This window comes from Gastrolobium bilobum, unplaced genomic scaffold (genome assembly GCF_033153095.1).
Source record: "Gastrolobium bilobum isolate Gb01-03AN ecotype WA unplaced genomic scaffold, APGP_CSIRO_Gbil_v1 utg31780, whole genome shotgun sequence".
In the NCBI taxonomy this organism is placed as follows: domain Eukaryota; kingdom Viridiplantae; phylum Streptophyta; class Magnoliopsida; order Fabales; family Fabaceae; genus Gastrolobium; species Gastrolobium bilobum.
Window position 1 is genome coordinate 1 of NW_026899588.1, and position 20103 is coordinate 20103.

The window sequence follows — 20103 nt, forward strand, 5'->3', positions numbered from 1 at the left end:
CAGGTAAGTAATATCCATTTTCATACCCCATTTGCAAAATGAAGAAGGAAGAAGAGAAAAATGTTGGAAATTTGAAGAGAAATTCTTGACAAGTGTTAGCCGCTAAAACTTCCCATTCAGGCCGTTTTAGCGGTATAGAGTTGCATAACTATGAAACTCTCTGGCCATGAGCGCTAAAATGTTCATACGTACCGTTTTAGCGTTCACCTGATAAATCAATTGCAAGCACTCTAGTAAACTGCGCTAAAACATCCATGATGACCGTTTTAGCGTGATGCTCAACACGAAGTGTTCACATTTCTCTGATAGTGAGCGCTAAAACTTTCATATTGACCGTTTTAGCGTTCACCAATAACTTATTTACACACTCTGGTCAACCGCGTTAAAACGTTCATGATGACCGTTTTAGCGTGAAGCTGAATACGAATAGTTCACATTCTCTGGACCTGGGCGCTAACACGGTTGGTTTCGCCGTTTTAGCGCCCGTCACTAATCTGAAATAACACGGGTTTTTCCCCCTTCTTCCCCTTACATTTCTTCTTTTCTCTATTCTCCCTCATTTGCTTACTCTCATACCAGTTGTATCATCATTCTTCATTTATTCCTCCACATTCTCTCATCAACATCAAGGTATGCTATTCATCTCTTTTCTCTCCATCGTTCTCCATAGTTGCATTGTACATGATAGTTATTTTTTTTTCTTTTTTCCTCTCCATCCAATGTTGATATCATGAATTATTCATATGATTGTATGTTGATATTAGTTCTATTAGTTCTATTGTGGTTTTCCTGTATTTTGGGGATGAACAAGTTTCCCAAATCAGTTTTACATTTTTGCAGCTGCACTTACGCACACAAGGTGTTTGTGTATTTGCCTGACCCAGAAAAGCCAGGACGCTAAAACGCTGGTAACCCAACGTTTTAGCGCTTGTCCAGTTTCATACACGTTTAAAGCCAGGCCGCTAAAACGCTCACTATGAACATTTTAGCGCCCAGGCTTGCTGCATACACAATTAAGGGTTCAGATTTTGGGCATGCTGAGGGTATTCACTTACAATATTTGGATCCAATTCCACCATTACTTAAATTCTAAATCTGGGAATTGGATCCCATGTCTTCAAATGTGATACTGACTATTTCTTTTGATTTTCAGGACAATGTATGCTCCTCCACCGAAGAAGACTAGAAAGAAGAGGTCTAGGGAACCTCAAGCTTCTGCATCTACACCTCCACCTCCTCCTTATGATGCACATTTTTGGAGGAGTGCTGAGCATGAGGCTCGTTACACTACTAAAACCTCTTCCAGACCATTCGTGAGGGAGCGGAAGTTCATTCTGGAGAAGGATAAATACCCTGAGTTCCAGTCCCAGTTGGAAAGAAGGGACTGGGTTACTTTTGGTAAAATTCTGGTGGACAGCAGCCCTAATATAGCTAGGGAATTTTTTGCTAATGCATATAACGGGGATCAAGGTGGTAAGAGGACTTTCACCAGCTGGGTGAGGGGCAAGAAAGTGAAATATGACGCTCATACCATACAAAAGTTGTTGAAAATCAGGCACTGTGATTATATTGACCAAGCCAGCTGTGATTCTAAGAGGAACTGGCGGAAGATTGAAATACCACCTAGGAGACAGGATCCAGCATTTGATACTTGGACTAAGATTGGGGCAGCTGCGCCTATTCTGCAGACCATAGCCAAGCCTGGTGAAACATGGGAGATGACCAAAGATAAGGTCAATCCTAAATTACTGTGGTTAAGGCATCTGAAAGGTGATGCCCGAGTCTGGTTCCATTTTGTGGTTTCCAATGTTATGCCCTCTTCCAACCAGGCAGAGGTAATATTGATGAGAGCTGTCTTGATCTATACTATCATGATAAAAGGGAAGGTGGAGCTACCCATTCTTCTTCAGGACAGTATCTATGATATGGCTCATTCTGATAGCAGCACTTCTGCTTTGGGTCATTGTTCTCTAATCCAGCTTCTATGCCAGAAAGCTGGAGTAGATGTTACTGATAATGGGGTGCCAATCAAATTGCATCCTACAATTGATGCAAAGATGATCAGACATCAGTTGAAAATTGAAGGAGAAGGACCCTCTGGATTACAACCTGGCAGGAAGTCCATGACTGAGGAGGCTTCTGAAGAGGATTCTGAGCTTGAACAAAGGATTCGATCTGGAGAGCAGTGGCTGGTTAATAATGACATTACATTGGGTCATTTACGCCGCCGTCTCAAGTTCATGCAATAAAGTCAGCATTCATTCCAGACTCATATGATAAAGATGTTGACTGATATCTGTGTGGCCCAGGGCTTGGAGTCAGCTGTATTCCAACCTTCTATTTATCCACATTCTGAGGAGGAAGATGCATTTGAAACAGATGTTCGCACCTATTATGACACTGTGGCTACTATGGGTGTAACTACTGATGGTGCACCTCCTACCCAGCCTTCTACTGCTGCTACTTTTGCCCAGACTGCTACTGATGCCACTGCTGATGATGACCTGATAGTTGGTGATACTGCTGTTATGGATGAGGACAGGGATGCTGATGCAGAATACAACCCCTTACCCACTGCCGACCCAGGATCTGATTTGCTATTTTCTGATGCGGAGTCGACTTATTAGATTTTCTGTTTTCTGCTTTTATTTTGGGTTATTTGGTTATATTTTAATATTGGTTTTAATTTTGTGAATTGGTTAAGTACATTGTTGTTCTCTGTTTTGAATGATTCACATTTTGAAATAGTACTGATATTATTTGCTTATATGTGAATATGTTTCAGACATGATCAACTAATATTTTAGATTTAAATTAGTTGTCGGGGACAGCAACGTTTAAATCTGGGAATGGGGTGTGAATGAATGACATGAAAAATTCCATTCCATGGAGATATCACACAGTTTGATGATGACACACAGTTGATGAGCCACAAACAGGGAAACATCCTTAATCTTTTCTTTTTAGTTTCTTGTGTGATGTAGTTAGGTAGTGTAGTTGTGTATGTATAGAAGTTGGATTTGGAGTAATATGATGTGAAATTTCATGAGGATAGGATAATCAAAGTTTTACATGATTGATCAAAGTCTAGGATACAATTCTGAATCCTTGCATGTGTTCTTAAATGACATGATTGCATGACTCATTCTATGTGAAGAGTAGAGAGAACAGTTTGATGTATATAGAGGTAGTCAAGCATGCACTCTGAACTGTGAGAATTTGAGCCTATACAGAAATTTTTGTTTAAGAGAGCACTACATTGCATGACTAACTCTAGAACTTGTCCTGTTTCTTGTTTGAAATGGTTCACGATTGTAGGGTAGATTTGATTGAGGCATTTTTTTTTAACCAAATATTCCTATTGCATGAAACTCTTGAGCCTAAGCCTGTTGTTTGATAAAACCAAGAGCCTACATCTATCCCAATTTTTTAGATTACATGTTCAAATAAGGGGCAATGGATGAAAGTTCTGTTTGGAGAAAAGGTGTTTCTGCAATGTATAAAAACACAAAGTATTGGAAATTTGGAGAAAAAGAGGAAGAAAAAGGAAAAGTAAAGTAAAGGCACAAAGTGCTTGGTTGAGAAAAGGGGAAGAAAAGGAAACAAGAAAAAGGGGGAGTTAAAAACACAAAGTCTTTGGAAGAAAAGGAGGAAGAAAGTTTAAGAAAAAGAAAAGCTGTAGAAAAGGTGGTGTAATATATGAATGAAAAAGAAGAAGGGAATGAGAAGGATTAAAGAGCATATAGATAAATTCAATTGTGATCCTCCTCTTATCTGACTCTGATTCATCTAATCTGAACCCTTTTTGCAACATTAAATCTTACCTTTAGCCAAACCACATGCCAAGATATTTCTGTCCTCCTATACAGAATCATATTCCTAGCCAAGCCATACCACCAAAGTCTCTTTTGATCTACTTTATAGATCATTTACTGTGGAGAGTGAGAAGATGGGCAAGCTTATGGTAGTTTGAGTGCAGTGAAAATTGTGTGATACGTACATCCTTAAACACTAGTGTGCAAGAGTGTTAAAATTCTCACAATTTTTGAGAAATTCCTAGTGAGGGGGTGTTTTTGTGTTGAAAGTCTCTGCATTTCATCTTACTGATCTGTTGAAAGTCATGTGATGAGGTTGAGCAAGTCATAGGAAATGATAGATTGCTTGGTTGTAAGATTGTATCAATGAAGGTTGATTTATCATAATTCAAATCCATCCTCATAAGTTTCATGTGTAAAGAATCTCAATCCTCCTCTATTTTTAAAATTTATTGCTGAGGACAGCAATATTCAAATCTGGGAATTTTGATAAACCCTTAGTTCATCAAGTTTTTCAGCATGAATTAGTATCAATTTTTGTGATTAAATGATGGAAAAAGAGGTTAATGTCCTAGAATTTCCTCAACTACAAGTTCAAGAAGCTTTATTGAGAATTTGTATTGTTCTTGTAGGAAAAGCTAGCTAAAAAGGCAACTGGAGAAGGAAGGAGATTTTGAAGAGGAGAAAAATGCCTAAGTGTTGAGCGCTAAAACGTCCACACAAAACGTTTTAGCGCCCTGTTGCAGAAAGAGGCCAAAACTTGCTGGTGCTGAGCGCTAAAACGGCCACACAAAACGTTTTAGCGCGCTGCTACATTCTGAGGACGAAAAGTTGCTGGTCTTGGGCGTTAAAACTTCCTTCAACGAACGTTTTAGCGCCCCAATGTTTAAAAATCTCTGGTCTCCAACGTTAAAACGTCCAAACCAAGTGTTCTAGCGCTGGAGTCAGTTGAGGACAGTTGAGTATTCACGAGGCATGGACGCTAAAACGTCCAATTATGAACGTTTAAGCGTTCAAGTTAGTTTAAAGCAGTTGGGCATCCGTCAAGCATGGACGCTAAAACGCTCATTATGAACGTTTTAGCGCCCATATTAAAATTCTGTTTTAAATTGTAAAACTATATAAGGCAAAGGCCTTTACAAGTTGAAAAATCTGAAGTCTTTCTCTCTCTCTTACATCAGAATTTCTGATCTGACTTCTCTCTAAAACTCTTAGACTTAGTCTTTGTATTAGTTAGTTTCTCTATTGTAATTGCACTTGGAGATTGAAGATTCACTACATGGAAATGGAGTTTGATCTTTCTTCTCTTTTATCTTCTTTTGTTATGTCTGAGTAGAGTCATTGTAGTCTGAATTCACTGGAACTCAATGATACTCTTATGTATATTTGATTAATATGATGAAGTGTTTTTCATGTGTTGATATGAGATTTTCTGATTCAATTCTTTCTACTAAGGGAAGAGTGTAGAACAGGAATGTTTACACTATTCCTATATTTGACAATTTCATCAGCAGGTTTATAGTACTCAAGGAATTGATGCTATAGTTCTGATGTAGTCTTAAGACCTTAATATTTCATGCATATATTAAGAAAGGAATCACCAAGGGATTGGGGTCTCTGATTAATGTATCTATCGGGGTAGTAAGGGATTACATCTTGAGGATAAGTAAAAGGTTGATTAACATCACATGAAAAAGATTTCATCATATGATCAGTTTACTTGAGTTCATTGTTGAGGAAAGTTGTTTTCTGACTATTGGTTTTTATAAATCTTAATTCAAATTGTTAGTATTAAATTAATTAACTTTCTGGTGACAAAACATTCATGATTTTTACAAACTTTTGTTTAATTCAAATTAGTTTTTCTATGGTTCATTGGTGTTTGAATACAAATCTCTGTGGGAACGATCTTTACACATCATTTTATTACTTGTACGACTAGTACACTTGCTAGATTCGCAACACCAATCTACTCAACATTTCATAAAAACCCTAAAACACTATTCATAAATCCTAACTCATGCAATTTTCCATGAAAATAAGGTTCAAGGGGTAGAATCTTACCACCAATGGTTGCACAACCAAGCAAGGAGCGTTCCTCAAGCTCCCATGGAGGTAGAAATTCCCAAAATCTCACAAAGGGCTGAATTTTTGAGAGGCAATATCTCTCTCCACAATGCTCCCCACTCAAAACTAAGCTAGGATTATGAAAGAGGGAAAGATTTAGAGTGGTTTAGGCTTTGGAATCACCCAAAACAGTTGGGATTTGCTCCCTCCTCTCTCACTTCTTCTCTCTCCCTTTCTCCTCCTTCTCCTTCTTCTTCTTTTCTTCTCTTTCTGGCTCGACGAAAATGGGGTTCTTTTGTGCTTTGGTCACTTAACTTATGTTAAGTGACTTTAAGCGGGTATTGGTTCGTCTATCTATTCAACTCTATTAATTACCAAACTTTACCCAAAAGTCTGGAATATTATTCTAGGAATATTTTCATTTTTATTTTTATATTTTGGGCACTTTTTCCTGTATCCATTTATACCCCTTAATTTTCACTGAGTACACTTTTTTAACTTCAAGTGACTCAGATTCATTTAATTAAGCCTTATACTTAATTTTACTCACTAAAACATGCTTAATTATTTAATTCAAATTAATCAATTAAATGCTTAAGTTTGGGGTATTATACATTGCATGGATAGTTGCCATTATACTGTTATTATCGTTTTGGAACTTATATTGCACATGTAAGTGAACTTGGGGTGGAGAGATCCTTGAGGACCTCTTGTCTTACCGAGATTTCTTGTTAGAGATCTCACCCCGTGTGAGACACATTTTCAGGTATAGATACCTCTAAGGTTGAGACCTCTGGCAGCATGAGGTCGGAGTTGAGCTGATATGATGCATGCTTTTTTATTGCCATATTTTCATATGATTATGCCTGATTATTACTATATGGTTTTAGTACTTGAGACATGATTGACTATATTATTTTATTTGGTGAGCATAGGGGTTGTCCATGAGACATTGGTATAAACTATGTTTTTTTTCAGACCTAAGTTGTAATATTGTATCAGGATATTGTCTGATCTACATGTTGTAGTTCCATGACTTGATACACTATTTATATTATGAGGTTATTCAGTGTAGTTATTTATTGCAATCTACATACAGACGTTTTTTGAAAAAGAATAATTAAATTCACTTGGTTAATATTATGAGTTCCATAATTGAAAAAATTCAACTTCCACATTTATTGAGCTGCACCTATTATCATTTATATGTTTAATATACCAGGTGCACACGAGGTATTACAGAATCAGATAAAGTTAATTTATATCGTTGGTGTTTAGGAAAGTGGTTCAAGGGCCAACCCTTGATTTAGTAGTTATTTAATTAGTCAAGATTATAATAGCACGGAGAGACTCCCACTGCATTTATACTTACTTAAACAATTGATATGGTTAACAGAATCATGAATTTCTAACAATATATGCCTTGAGTGTTAGGGGTGTAAATGGGTTAGGTTAGCTTATAGGGGCTTACAGCCTAGCCATTTGGCCTATTACAAATAGTCAAATAGAACAAACTTAAGCTTTTAAAAAAAATATTTAGAAAGCATGTCATAGGCTTTTTAGTACATGTCGGGCCTATAAGCCTACAAGTCGTCCTATATCATATTATTTATTTTAAATGAAATTATTATTTTAATAATTTTAAATAATAAAATAATATTATTTTAGTTATTTTTTAATTACTGAATATTTAATAGGTTTAAACAGGCTAACAGGCATAGGCTAAGACTTTTATTTTTTAAATATAAGGCATGTCAGACTTATAATTTGGTCTTGCACAGGCTAACTAGTCAGGTCAGGCATAATTTTTATTTTTATTTTTATAAAGACCCGATTTATTTAAGCCAATGTCTAGCCTAACCTTTTTACTCCCTAAGTGTCACCATTATATACGGTAGGTTGAAACTTGTAAAAAAAAACCCATAAAATAAGGGGATATGATCTCTATCTTTTTCATGTTTTCTTTATTATTCTTTTTTAATATTATTAGATTGGATCTCAACTCACCTTCACATTTTTTACTCTTGAGATTTTGATCTAATGATATTAGAAAGGAATAAGATAGAATAGAAATAAAAAATAGGCATAATATTATATTCCTAAAATTAATATTATATTTTTCTAATAATCTAATATATCTCCTATTATAAAAGTTATTAGCTTAACATATTCCCTCACAAACGAGTTGAATGATCAATACACACATATACAATCTTTTATAATAGGACGTTAAGGATTAAACTTGTGAATACTTAATTACAAAGACTTTGATATCATATAAAAAAATTATATTCCAAAACTTAAAATTATTAGATAAAAATTACATAAATAATTTTAATTATATTCCATATCAAGCAGAACTATGCCCGTTACTTATACTGAACAATGTAAACAAGACATAAAATTTTTAACCCATATTATCTGTTTAACAATCAAGTAACCTATTGCTACTTTATTAATCAAACAATATACATTTTTAATAAAAAATTTGCATATCTTTAATTGATATAAACTGGTGCAAATAAAATGGTGTGCAAGCATCATTTTTCTTGATGAACTCATCCACAGTGGTGTATTTGACGTCAGGATAGAGCTCTGAAGCTTCTACACCAAATGAGGGCTCAATTTCATAGTTAGTGTGGTCTCCCTTCACATAGGCAGCGTGACAAATTGACAAGCCCATATTCATGGGAAATGAGGACTCTGCAAGAACAGGAAACAACTTGCAACTGTCAGCATAGCCATATATTTTGAAGTTATATGCACAAAATTTCAAATTCCGTAAGAACTTAATTTGTGAAAGTGAAAGAAATATTGACATTACATCACCAACAACTAAAAAGAGAAAATCTTCATATTGAATATTTGCATTAATTATTACTAATTAACCTTGAATTTTCTTCAGAACTTGTTCCTCTGGAATATAGACTCTTTCAAGAGTCTTACCAATCTTCTTGTCCCATAGAAATACGAGGTCATTAAATGACAAGGTATTTGCCGGCGGTCTAATGTAGAGACTTTTGTTCAAAGTTCTTGGATCATCAACTGCTTTGATGGTATAAGTAGCAACATCTTCTTCCTTGTTAAAAATAACTGTTTAATAAAGACAAAGTTATTAGGAAGATGTGTGATATGTAAATTTATATTGTTTGGTGCAAAACTATATTTTTACCTTTGGGGTTTCCATCACCAAGGATAATAGCGATATCTAACGGGGAAGCTGTGGCTCTAAGATCTGACCAATTGGGTAGAAAGTGTCCAATAAAGAAATTGGCCACCACATAGGTATAAGGAATTCCTTCTGCCTCGATGGTTCGTCGAATTTGGGCCTTAGTAGCAAATATATTGGTTGCTTCATCCATTCCATGAGCCCGATCCACATCATTTCCAAACTCCGAAGGAAAGAACCTCTGCAAACAAACAGCTGTCAAAACAAGCTCAAAAAAAGTTATATTTTCTTCAAATTATAATCAGCGGACACTGTCACGAAATATTCAATCATCGAGTTAAGCTTCATTTACGCTTCAACAATAGTAACTTTGAATGTACCTTAACGTTTCCTGCTTCTTTAATAGCAGAAATGATCTTAAATTGAACAGGTAAGTGCATGTAACTCACAGCAGAGATAACCACATCCACCTGCTTTATTGCCTTAACCAAACTCTCATGATCATTTATATCTCCCTGTATATATATATATATAAGATGAACATCATCAAACACTACCATTAAATAGATTCCTAAACATTAATTGTTCCCTAAGCATAAGGTTTAACGTACCAAAACTAGTTTGACGCCCAGGTTCTTGAATTTTTCGATCATGGTTGCTTTTACTGGGTTGGAAATGGGTGACTCTCGGACAAGGAGGTAAGTGGGGTGGCCAGCCATGACACTCGCTTCCACAATGAACTTTCCAATGTAACCAGTCCCTCCAATGATAAGAATCTTGGAAAATGCTGCGGCCATTGGAATATTTATCAGGCAAGATAGTCTTTGACAGAGAGAAAATATGGAAAAGCAAATAGGAGAATATGGAATGCAACAGTGCTCTCTGTGGACAACGAAATGGAGCGGAAGTTCTTATATAGAGAAATTGATGTGCTAGGTCAGTTGATTCTGTTTATGCATTTTTATTTTCTAACCTTTAACTTGTAACTGAATATTTAATAAATAAATAAATAAAATAGATTGAGAATTTTGGAGTGCATGATGCATGGTGTAGGACTTTTTGAAAGAGAGACTCGGAACTAAAAAACTCAGCTTTAGGTGGATGTATGACTACAAAGAAAATGAAAAGATAATGCATGTCAACCATTTGTTGTGTGCAAAAGCTAAGAAAATATCTTTTTTTAATTTTTCGCTATATACCCCTTAAGTTTTTTCACACATCAAATTCGGGTAAAGTGTGTGTCATTTTAAAGGAGGTAAAGTTGTGTCATTTTAAGAGAGAAAAAGAGATAGATAAAGGAGGAGAGAGAGTTGACAAAAAAAAATAAAGGTGTGGGTCCCACCTTGTAAAGAACCTAATGATTTATATTATTCTCTAACACACCCCCTCACGCAAGAGCCCTTTGGGCTTGAAGCGTAAATATTGCATAGACCCAATTTTTGGTTTACTTTTTGTGCTTTTTATTTAATTCCACTTGAAAGTGGGGGGCGGTGAGGATCGAACTCGAGACCTTGTGGTCACTGAAGCTCTGATACCATGTAAAGAACCAATTCAATCCAAAAGCTTAAGTTGTTGGGTGAGGTTACATTAATGATTTTATATATCTCAACACGCCCCCTCACATGAGAGCCCACTGAGCTTGAAAGGTGGACAATGTACAGGCCCACCTACCTGTGCGAAGAAAAAAATTTCACTAGAAAGAAAGTGGGGAGCAGTAAGGATCGAACCCGGTACACCGAGGCTATGATACCATGTAAAGAACCACTTCAACCCAAAACCTTAAGGTGTTGGGTAAGGGCCTTTTTTAATGATTTATATTATTCTCTAACACACCTCTTTGTGAGAGTGAAAGGATATAAGTTGTGTCATTTAAAAGGATAAACACTTTTCCCATCAAATTGACCCTACTAATGGGTCCCTTTAGGATGATTTCATTGGGTTACTTTCTTCTTTCCGAGGCAGGCGTGATGTTTCAGGGGGTGTTTGGTTCAGAAGTTTGTCATTGTTTCCCATCAAAGTGATTCTGTGATAGTTGGTTGTCCACATTTGATTCACTGATCTGGTGTATTTTACCTATCAATGGCAGTTGCGTAGGCGTTTTGTTTTGCATGTTAAAAAGCAACAAGTCACTCTTGAAGAAAGCAATTTGGAAGGTGGTAATTTTTCAAAAACCGAAGAAGTTATTAAAGGGGTACAATAGAGTGACACAATTACCCCTCACACGTCAGCAAAGTTTTACATTCCAGCGAAGTTCTAAAAAAAGGGCATTTTAGTATTTTCAAACAATTTTTTCATTAATATTCTATCTTCAACTAAACATACACTCAAAAAATTTAATCCAATTTATCCGGTAATATTTTGGCCAACCAAACAACTTTTTTTAAATTTTTCTACCAAAATCACTTTCCTACTATATTCCTACTAATTCTATTTCCCTGGTAAAAAAAAATTCTACTGAACCAAACACTTCCGTAATAATTGAAACACCTATACGTTTCTTGTTACGTGGACATGCCACCTAAAGCTGACTTTTTTTATGTTTAGGTTTAAAGAATTTTTTTATCAAAAGAATAATAAATTAGGTAGATTCCCAATTTCCCATGCTTTGTAGCGGCGGCTTTTTGACCACTATAGTCCTTTATTAATAATTATACTATATTGATTTTGATTAGAAATTATTTCAAAAATTAACCCTTCCAAAAAACATAATATCAATCTGTCCTTGTTTGACCGTTGACCACGAAATCTACCCGGGTATACCCCTTCATACCCGAGTATTTTTTTTAAAAATCAACCCTACCCGAGTATGAAAGAGAATACCCAGATATTGTTCTGAAATCTGAAAAAAGTTTAAATTATTTACTCAGATAGAGTGAGGATACCCGAGTAGAAGTCGGCCAGAAACCACAATATCAATTATGGGTGATTTTTGTTGTTTCCACTTCGAAAGAGTTGACCCTCGTACTAAGGCGAAGGCTTCGGCCAACTGGAAATAATTTGTAGGCACTTGCTTAAAACCCACCAACTCCAGGCCCCACCCCTTCTCTATCATACCAATTTAATTCAAACCTCTAACTACTATTGGAAAGTTGAACAAGCAAGCATTGTGCAGAAAGAACGAACATCGGGTGACTTATGATATTCTCAAGTTGTACGGGCGGTTGACCTTTTATGTTACGTGCATCAATGAACTACCGTAAAAAATTTAAAAAAATTGCGTCTCAGATACGTGTCGGACACTGATATATTTCGACATGTGTCTAACACACAGTCAATATTTTAAGACATACAGTTAATGCTCTAACATTTTCTGACATACAGTCAATTTTTTTCAACACGTGGTCAACGTTCCAACACACATCTGACACTTTTTTTTTTAGATCTAAATTTTATTTTATTAACTAAACATAAAAAAATAATTTATAAATCAATTTTTTCTGTTATAAAATTTGACATAAAAAATTAACAAGGTACAAAAAATCATTTTTGTTTATATTTATATTATGAAATTTTAATATTTTTATTTATATATATATTATGTAATTTGAATATTTGACTATTTATATGATTTATCATGAGTTATTATATGCATTAAATATAAATTATATTATATATATTAAAAATATTATTTAATATTAAAACGTGTCGAAATATGATATTTTTTAGAAATAACGTCTCGGTGTATCGTGTCGTGTCGTGTCGTGTCCCATGTCTATGTTTGTTTTGAACGTAATTGAATACAATAAATTCATAAATTGATTTCAGTTTATTATCTATTCATAATTTATTCGTAAAATAATAATATTATAAAAAAATTTAATTCACGTCATCTATACGTGATACTTCGCTAGCCTAACGAATATGGGTGCTAAACGAGCCAGGGCCTTACAGTGGACTTTGGCTTGGCTCGTGAAGGCCTGAGCTTACATGTTTAAATTGATTGTTGGAACCAGGCTTGGAATTTAATAAAAGCTCGTTTTCTTTTTATTTTATATTTTATATTTTTTATACTACTTGTGATAGCCATCTCTCTCTCTTCAATCCATTTCATCCTATTTTATTAATTAAATAGACTTTTTGAATGATTTTGGTTTATATTATGCTGTTTGGATATACATTAAATTTATGAATATTTACAGAATTACTAGCACTGTTGATTGTATATTTTATTTGGATAAATTTTTGTTGTTTTATTTTTTTTAAACAGACTAACAGGCTAAATCAGGTTTTTATTTTTTATAAATAAGACAGGCCACAGGCTGAAATTATATTTATAACAAGTAACAGGTTTGATCAGGCTGACACATTTAAACACGAACTTAGCCATTTAAGATCAAAGCTCGGCTCAGCTCGGCTCAGCTCGGCCCATTAACATCCCTACTAACGAAGACATGAATCTATGCCAAATATAATTATGCCTTTTAAGCTTGAAAATGACATTGACGTCTTCCATTAGGCTAGCGAAGTATCACACAATCAGAAATAATTAAACCTCCTTTATTTCACCAGGGGGTGGGGGGTTTGAAAAAGAAATAAGATATGATCATGACTTGGTAGAGCAATCTATATTTATTGACAAAAAAATAAAAATAAAAATGAACTCGTCAAATCTCAAGGGCATTAATTGTAGAATGAAAAACTTTTCTTTGCATAATATAATTTTTAAACCACACAAAAATTTCGATTGATTTATTATATAATTCACATTTTATGTGGCCAGGGGCCGCGATCATTTGGGAGCAAGTGCAATTAGATCAAGTTAAAAAAAAAAACTAAGTTAAAAGAAACCAGAGAAACCGTTGATTAAAAGAGGAAAGTTATATTTATAATTCAAGGGTATATTATATTGAGATTTCAAAGAATTTTAATGTATTATTTTTTGACAATAAAATTCATTAGTATTCAATTAGGATTTCAAAGGATTGAAAAAAGATCACGTGGTATTCAATTAGGATTTAAAAGATTATTTTAGAGTCTGTCCAAATTCATTGGTATTCAATCAGGATTTTAAATAAATAAAAAGTAATCTTGTGATATTCAAAGATCTGACGATTTTAATAAATTTTCTATTTGTGTGAATTTCATGAGACATTTTAGTAAGAAAAATAAACAGATACATCTTTCACAAAATCACCCTAACCCGTAGGATTTCTTGAAATTTATCTATTGCAGTGTCTTTTTTTTTTTAGCGGGTTGACCCGCTCGAAACATGATTCTGCCATGGGAGCTTCGTTAAAGCTCAAAAACAGCAGATTTTTGAGCTGTTTTCTTCACAAAACAACCCAGAAACAACGAACCAACAAGATTCTAATATAATCCATCTCAAAAGCAGCAAATTTCTTAAAGCTTTTGGAAGTTTAATAAATGATTTTTCAAGCTATGGGTCACGATTTTTTTTTTGCACAAAATGTATGATTTTGTATTAAAAACAACATAAAACAGTAGAAAAACAACAGGAAAACTAAAACCCTCAAACCAATTATCATTTTACATAAATGAAATCAGATCAATTTAAAGAAAGATTGAAATTTTCATAATATAAACCCTATATTTCGTAACAATACATTCATAAATGAAATTTCTTTGCTATAGGAAATGATTTCAAACAAATTTTGTATCAATAGATAACTAAAAACTTATTTTTCACAAGCCCCAAAGAAATTTAAGGTTTCAATGTATCAATTGAAAATAATTTGAGAAATTTTCTAAACTTTCATGTAATAAAAACCCAGAAATTCAAATTCAAAATTTTCTTATAATACTCAATGAAAACTTGTATATGATATATGGTTAGAAAACTCTTATCACATAGAACAAAAATCCCAAAGTTTCCAAGATCACTTGCAAAAAATTCTAAACAAAATTTTATCATAAACTTTAGATTTTATATGCAAATTTAGAATTATTTAATAAAAAAAATTGGGTCTTATAGTCATATATGTAAAGCTCTGATACCAGATGAAGAAGATAATTTTTATCTCATTGGTAAAACCCAAGAGAAGGAATGAGGAAATGCTAATGCATGGAGAACTAGTATAGCTTTAAATATGTGGAGAGTTGTTGCTTAATAATTTTGAATGTTTGTTAAAAGTTATATTATGTTTTACTGATTGAGAAAATTATATTAAGTTTTACTTTTTTTATTAATATCATTGCATTTTTTGTTATTTTTTTTGACTCTTGTCATTTTGAATTTTTGTTAAAACTTCAATTGGTTTTTTAAAATCATATAAATTCATATTGTCCTTTCAAATCATATAAATTATGTTAAAATCCTTTAAAATTCAATCCTATAAAATCTTGATTGTAAAAAAATCTTTTAAAAAAGTCTTTAAAATCCCTCTAATTTTAAATAGTCTTTTAAAATCTATAAGATTTTTTATCATAAAAAATTCTTTTATAATCTTAGTCCAATACACCTCCTTATTTTTCTTATAACTTTTTACTGTCATTTCTTTATGGAATTAATGTTTTTATATTATAGTCGATATAATTATCTCCTACATACATATAAAAGTATACGGTGCTTATCTAAAATCTTCTGAAGAGAGAAAAAGAAAATTGAACCCAATACACTTTCATTTATGTGCAGAAGAAAAAATTATCTCCTGCAACATGATAAACATTAATCCCTTAATTTATTCATGAATGAAAATTAAATTAAGTGCTTTCATTTGATCCAAGAATAAAAAAAGTGATTAATATTTCTTATGTTATAGGAAATAATTTTATCTCCTATACACAAATAAAAGTGTATTGGGTTTAATTTTCTTCTTCTCTTTACATAATCCTACATAGGTCCCACATACTTTTATTTATATATGAGATAATTTTATCTCTATAAAATAATTTTATCTCCTATAATATTAAAATATTAATTTCATAAAAAAATGACAGTAAAATGTTATGAGAAAAATAAGTTATGAATATAACTTTCCTCTTTTAACGAACGATTTCTTTAGTTTCTTTCTTCTTTTAGTATTAACCTGGAGGTATCCCCATTCAACCTCCTCCGGTGGTCACCTTGTTCTCAGGGTACGGCCCTGAAGGCTAGCCCTTTATTAGAACAACGGGTGCATTGAACTTCGCTGCAGGAGAAAGGATTAGACTAATTCCCCATTCGAGGAAAGAGGCAGAGTTTGAACTCCTGACTCAAGCAAACTCTTAGGAGCTCAATTGCCAACTGAGCTACCCTTGAAGTTTCTCTGGTTTCTTTTAACTTGTTTATTTTTTAACTTGATTTAATTGCACCCAAATGATCGCGGCACCTGGCCACATAAAATGTGAATTATATAATAAATCAATCGAAATTGTTGTGTGGTTTAAAAACTATGCTATCCAAAGAAAAGTTTTTCATTCTACAATTAATGCCCTTGAGACTTTACGAGTTCATTTTTATTCTTATTTTTTTGTCAATAGATATAGATTGCTCTACCAAGTCAGATCTTATTTCTTTTCAAACCCTCCTCTGGAGAAATAAAGGAGGTTTAATTAATTCTGATTGCGTGATCCTTCGCTAGCCTAATAGAAGACGTCAATGTCATTTTCAGGCTTAAAAGACATAACTACGTGGGTTTTATAATAGTTATGTTGTAGAAAAAATGATTGTGTAATGTTATAGAGATTTATTTTACGTGTCGTAGTTTTTTTTTTTTTGATTCAAAAAATGTGGGCCTCACAAAATATTGTGTGTGTAGAAAACTTTCTTGTGTCATATTAAATGATAAATACAAACCCTAAAGTATATTTGGCATAGATTCATCATTCATGTGTTCATATGCATAAAAGGAGATTTTCAGTCTTTGGTTATACTAGGGACGGATTAAGGTTTTTATAGGAAATCTTGGCCCAAAAAAAATTGAAATATTAGTGTTTTAATAATAAATTGCGAATAGATAACACTATGAAAAGAGAGGAAAAAAATCTTATATTCTATGATTGGATATATATATATATATATATATATATATATATATATATATATATATATATATAGGAAAAAATATTTTTCAAGTTGCTTGAGACAATATTATCTCCACTACGTCGTTTTGTTTATTTATTTTCTTATATTAATTGATTCATCTTTGAATGGTTATGATTTCCTTTTTCTCTCTCTTCTTTTATCACCATTTATCCATCTTTATACGGTTATGATTTTGTAGCCGGAGATAACATTGTCTCAAGCAGCTTGAGAAATGATAAGCCCATATATATATATATATATATATAGACAAAACGATTTGTAATGTGAATGCATATAAACATAAAACTATGTCGTTTTGGATGGGATAAAGGAAGTTCGCGTTCAAAATTAATTGTAGAAAATGAAAATATTATATTTATTTCCATCTTTGTATGGTTATGATTCCCCATATTTAATGCTTTATATTTATTTTCACTTTTGTATGGTTATTATTCCTCATGTTTAATGCTTTCACATTATAAAACGACGTAGTTTTATATGACTGCACTAATCTTTAGGTGCAGTCACTTTACATCCGCTAAACCCATATATATATAGGGGTGTCGAAACGGGTTGACACGACACGAATACATCAACACGAACACGACACGAATTTTTATTCGTGCCAAAATCGTCAACACTAACACGACATGAATTTTTTGCAGGTTGACACGACACGAATAACACGCAAAATATGGGTCAAAACGGTAATTGACAAAAAAATGTAAAAAAAATGGGACGAAATTAAATTATTTTTAAAAATAATAATAAAAAATTAAATTAAAATAATTAAAAAAAATATGGGTCAACACGAACACAACACGATTTTTTTTGCGGGTCAACCCGAACATGAACTTTCGTGTCGTGTCGCGGGTCGACCCGCGTGTCAAACCTATATTGACACCCCTATATATATATATGAGAAATAAATATCTAATATCACTTTAGACCATTTTATCTATGTTTATCAAAATGACGTCGTTTTGGATTTGAAAAATTAAAAAATTAGAATGATAAGTCTTACACCACATCTCAACCGTTGATGGACGTAAATCATCAGTTGGTATTTATAGTATAATTAATGATTAATTAACTCGTATAGCTTCTTAAATTATAATCGTTGGATGCACGAAAATCAACGGTTGAGATGTGGTGTAAGATTTTTTAGTCTTACACCGGAGTAAAATGATCATGATCCTATATATATGTAGGTTTAATGTCTCTCATGGGTTTACTGTCTCTCATGCAATGTTATTAAAATCGGCTCAGTCATTAACCCGATCGAGGTATTGGGTTACTGGGTCAACCAGTGGGCCACTAATTCAGCCGCATGATCCGGTGGTTATATATAAATCTATAATTTATATTTAAAAAATTTTAAACATACTTAAATAGTTGAAAATAATAATATAAATTCTGAATATTTTAATATAAAAAATAATAAATTATATATTATTGTCCAATAAATGATCAAACAAACATATAATGCTTGTGATATTGGTGTTTTAGGTTCAGTAAATGATATCTCTAACTATAAATCAAATCAAAATTCCTTGCATATTGCATAATTGAGATAATATTAATACTGTAGGTATATAACTTATGTAAGTCAATAAGCAACAAATACTTAAATATGTCAATTATAATTTTCTTTTTTGGATTTTTCTTAAAAATAATTGGGTCGGGCCAACGGTTTTCACCAAAATCGGCCGGGTCATATTGGGTCCCACCGGGTCTGGTACTTGGCCGGTCAAATGTGATAATCGGACCTGTCAAATGAACGGTTCACCGGGTTGACCCGGCCAGTTCGATCCGATTTTTACAACATTGCTCTCATGTTGTAAAAAATAAAATTATCTCTTACACACATATAAAAGTGTGTGGGACCCACATTTTTTTTTCTCTCTTCTCTTCACGTGGCCCCATGTACTTTTATGTTTGAGTAAGACATAATTTTATCTCATGAAACATGAGAAACATCAAACATGTTGTAGGAAACCAATATCTTATGTCTTAGACACAAAGCATGTGGGACCAATTTATTTATTTATTTATTTTAAAAGAGTGAGTCTCATATACTGTGTGTTTATGACATGAAATACTAATCTCCTAATACTTAATCTTGGATAAAAAATTATGGTTTATCCCGCTCACAAATTAATTTGACAATAGGAGTGTGTAACATGTTTTTTTTTTTTTTTTTTTGTAAATGTAAATTATTTTTAGGTAAAGTATTTATTATTATTATTATCTTTGAATCTAGCGGATGTTATTTTTATTATATTATGATCCAAGAGTTCTTATGCAGTGGCGATCCAATTATGATCCAATTATTTTTATTATTATTTTTATTATTTGATTTGCCCAGATTCATAATAGTCATAATTCTTTAGAATAAGTGGAAAGGCTCAACTTCAAAACTGAATTAGTCGGTCGGTTGGGATTTTGGGCACCAATTGATATCTAAAAATAAATAAATAAAAAATTATATTATGAAAAGAAGAGAGAAAAGAAAAAATAGTGAAAGAGGCCATCGACGCTCTTATGCACATTGGGTTAATTCCTTCGGCCTCAATGGATCGGCCCTTTTGGACTTTAGTATCAAATGAATTGGTTACTTCATCCACTCAATGAGCCCGATCCACATAATTTCCAAACTGCAAAGGAGAAAACCACTGCTAAAAAACAGGTATCAAAACAAGCTAAAAAAATGAGAGAAACTTACGAGATCAGTTCAATAATCATCATTCAAAGGTTGTGTACAATTTCAAGGAGAATATATTAACATTTCGGAGAGAAAGGGGTTAAGCAGTTCACGTGGACCAACGTATTCTCCAAACATGTGTGCATTAGAGAGAAAGAGAGTTATAAAATTAATTTAGTTGCCATGATTCAAAAGTTGTGTGAAGAAGATATTAGTTCATATGTCATATTATAAAACCTCGTGTGAACTAAAATGGTGTTCTGGCGTTCTCTAGACAGTGTCAAGTGGCGTTTGCTTAGATAAGTTAGATTGTTTTATACATAAAAGACGTTATTCTACATGTTACCATGCCATATTGTGAAACAGCATTTTGACATACATGCTA

At 33.1% G+C, this 20103-nt stretch overlaps 1 protein-coding gene across 2 annotated transcripts; it reads right to left on the reverse strand.

Moving 5' to 3' along the window:
* Positions 1 to 8298: 8298 nt before the first annotated feature.
* LOC133291720 (phenylcoumaran benzylic ether reductase POP1-like) lies at positions 8299 to 9922 on the reverse strand. 2 transcript variants are annotated; one of them, XM_061490024.1, is made up of 5 exons: positions 9663 to 9922; positions 9432 to 9566; positions 9055 to 9292; positions 8829 to 8975; positions 8299 to 8585 (listed from the first exon to the last, which is right to left on the reverse strand). In XM_061490024.1, the coding sequence occupies exons 1-5, from the start codon at positions 9846 to 9848 to the stop codon at positions 8359 to 8361; spliced, it is 933 nt and encodes a 310-aa protein (XP_061346008.1). In that variant the 5' UTR covers positions 9849 to 9922; the 3' UTR covers positions 8299 to 8358. The 2 variants fall into 2 exon arrangements, with proteins under 2 accessions (XP_061346008.1, XP_061346007.1); XM_061490023.1 differs by having other exon boundaries at positions 8772 to 8975.
* Positions 9923 to 20103: the final 10181 nt, after the last annotated feature.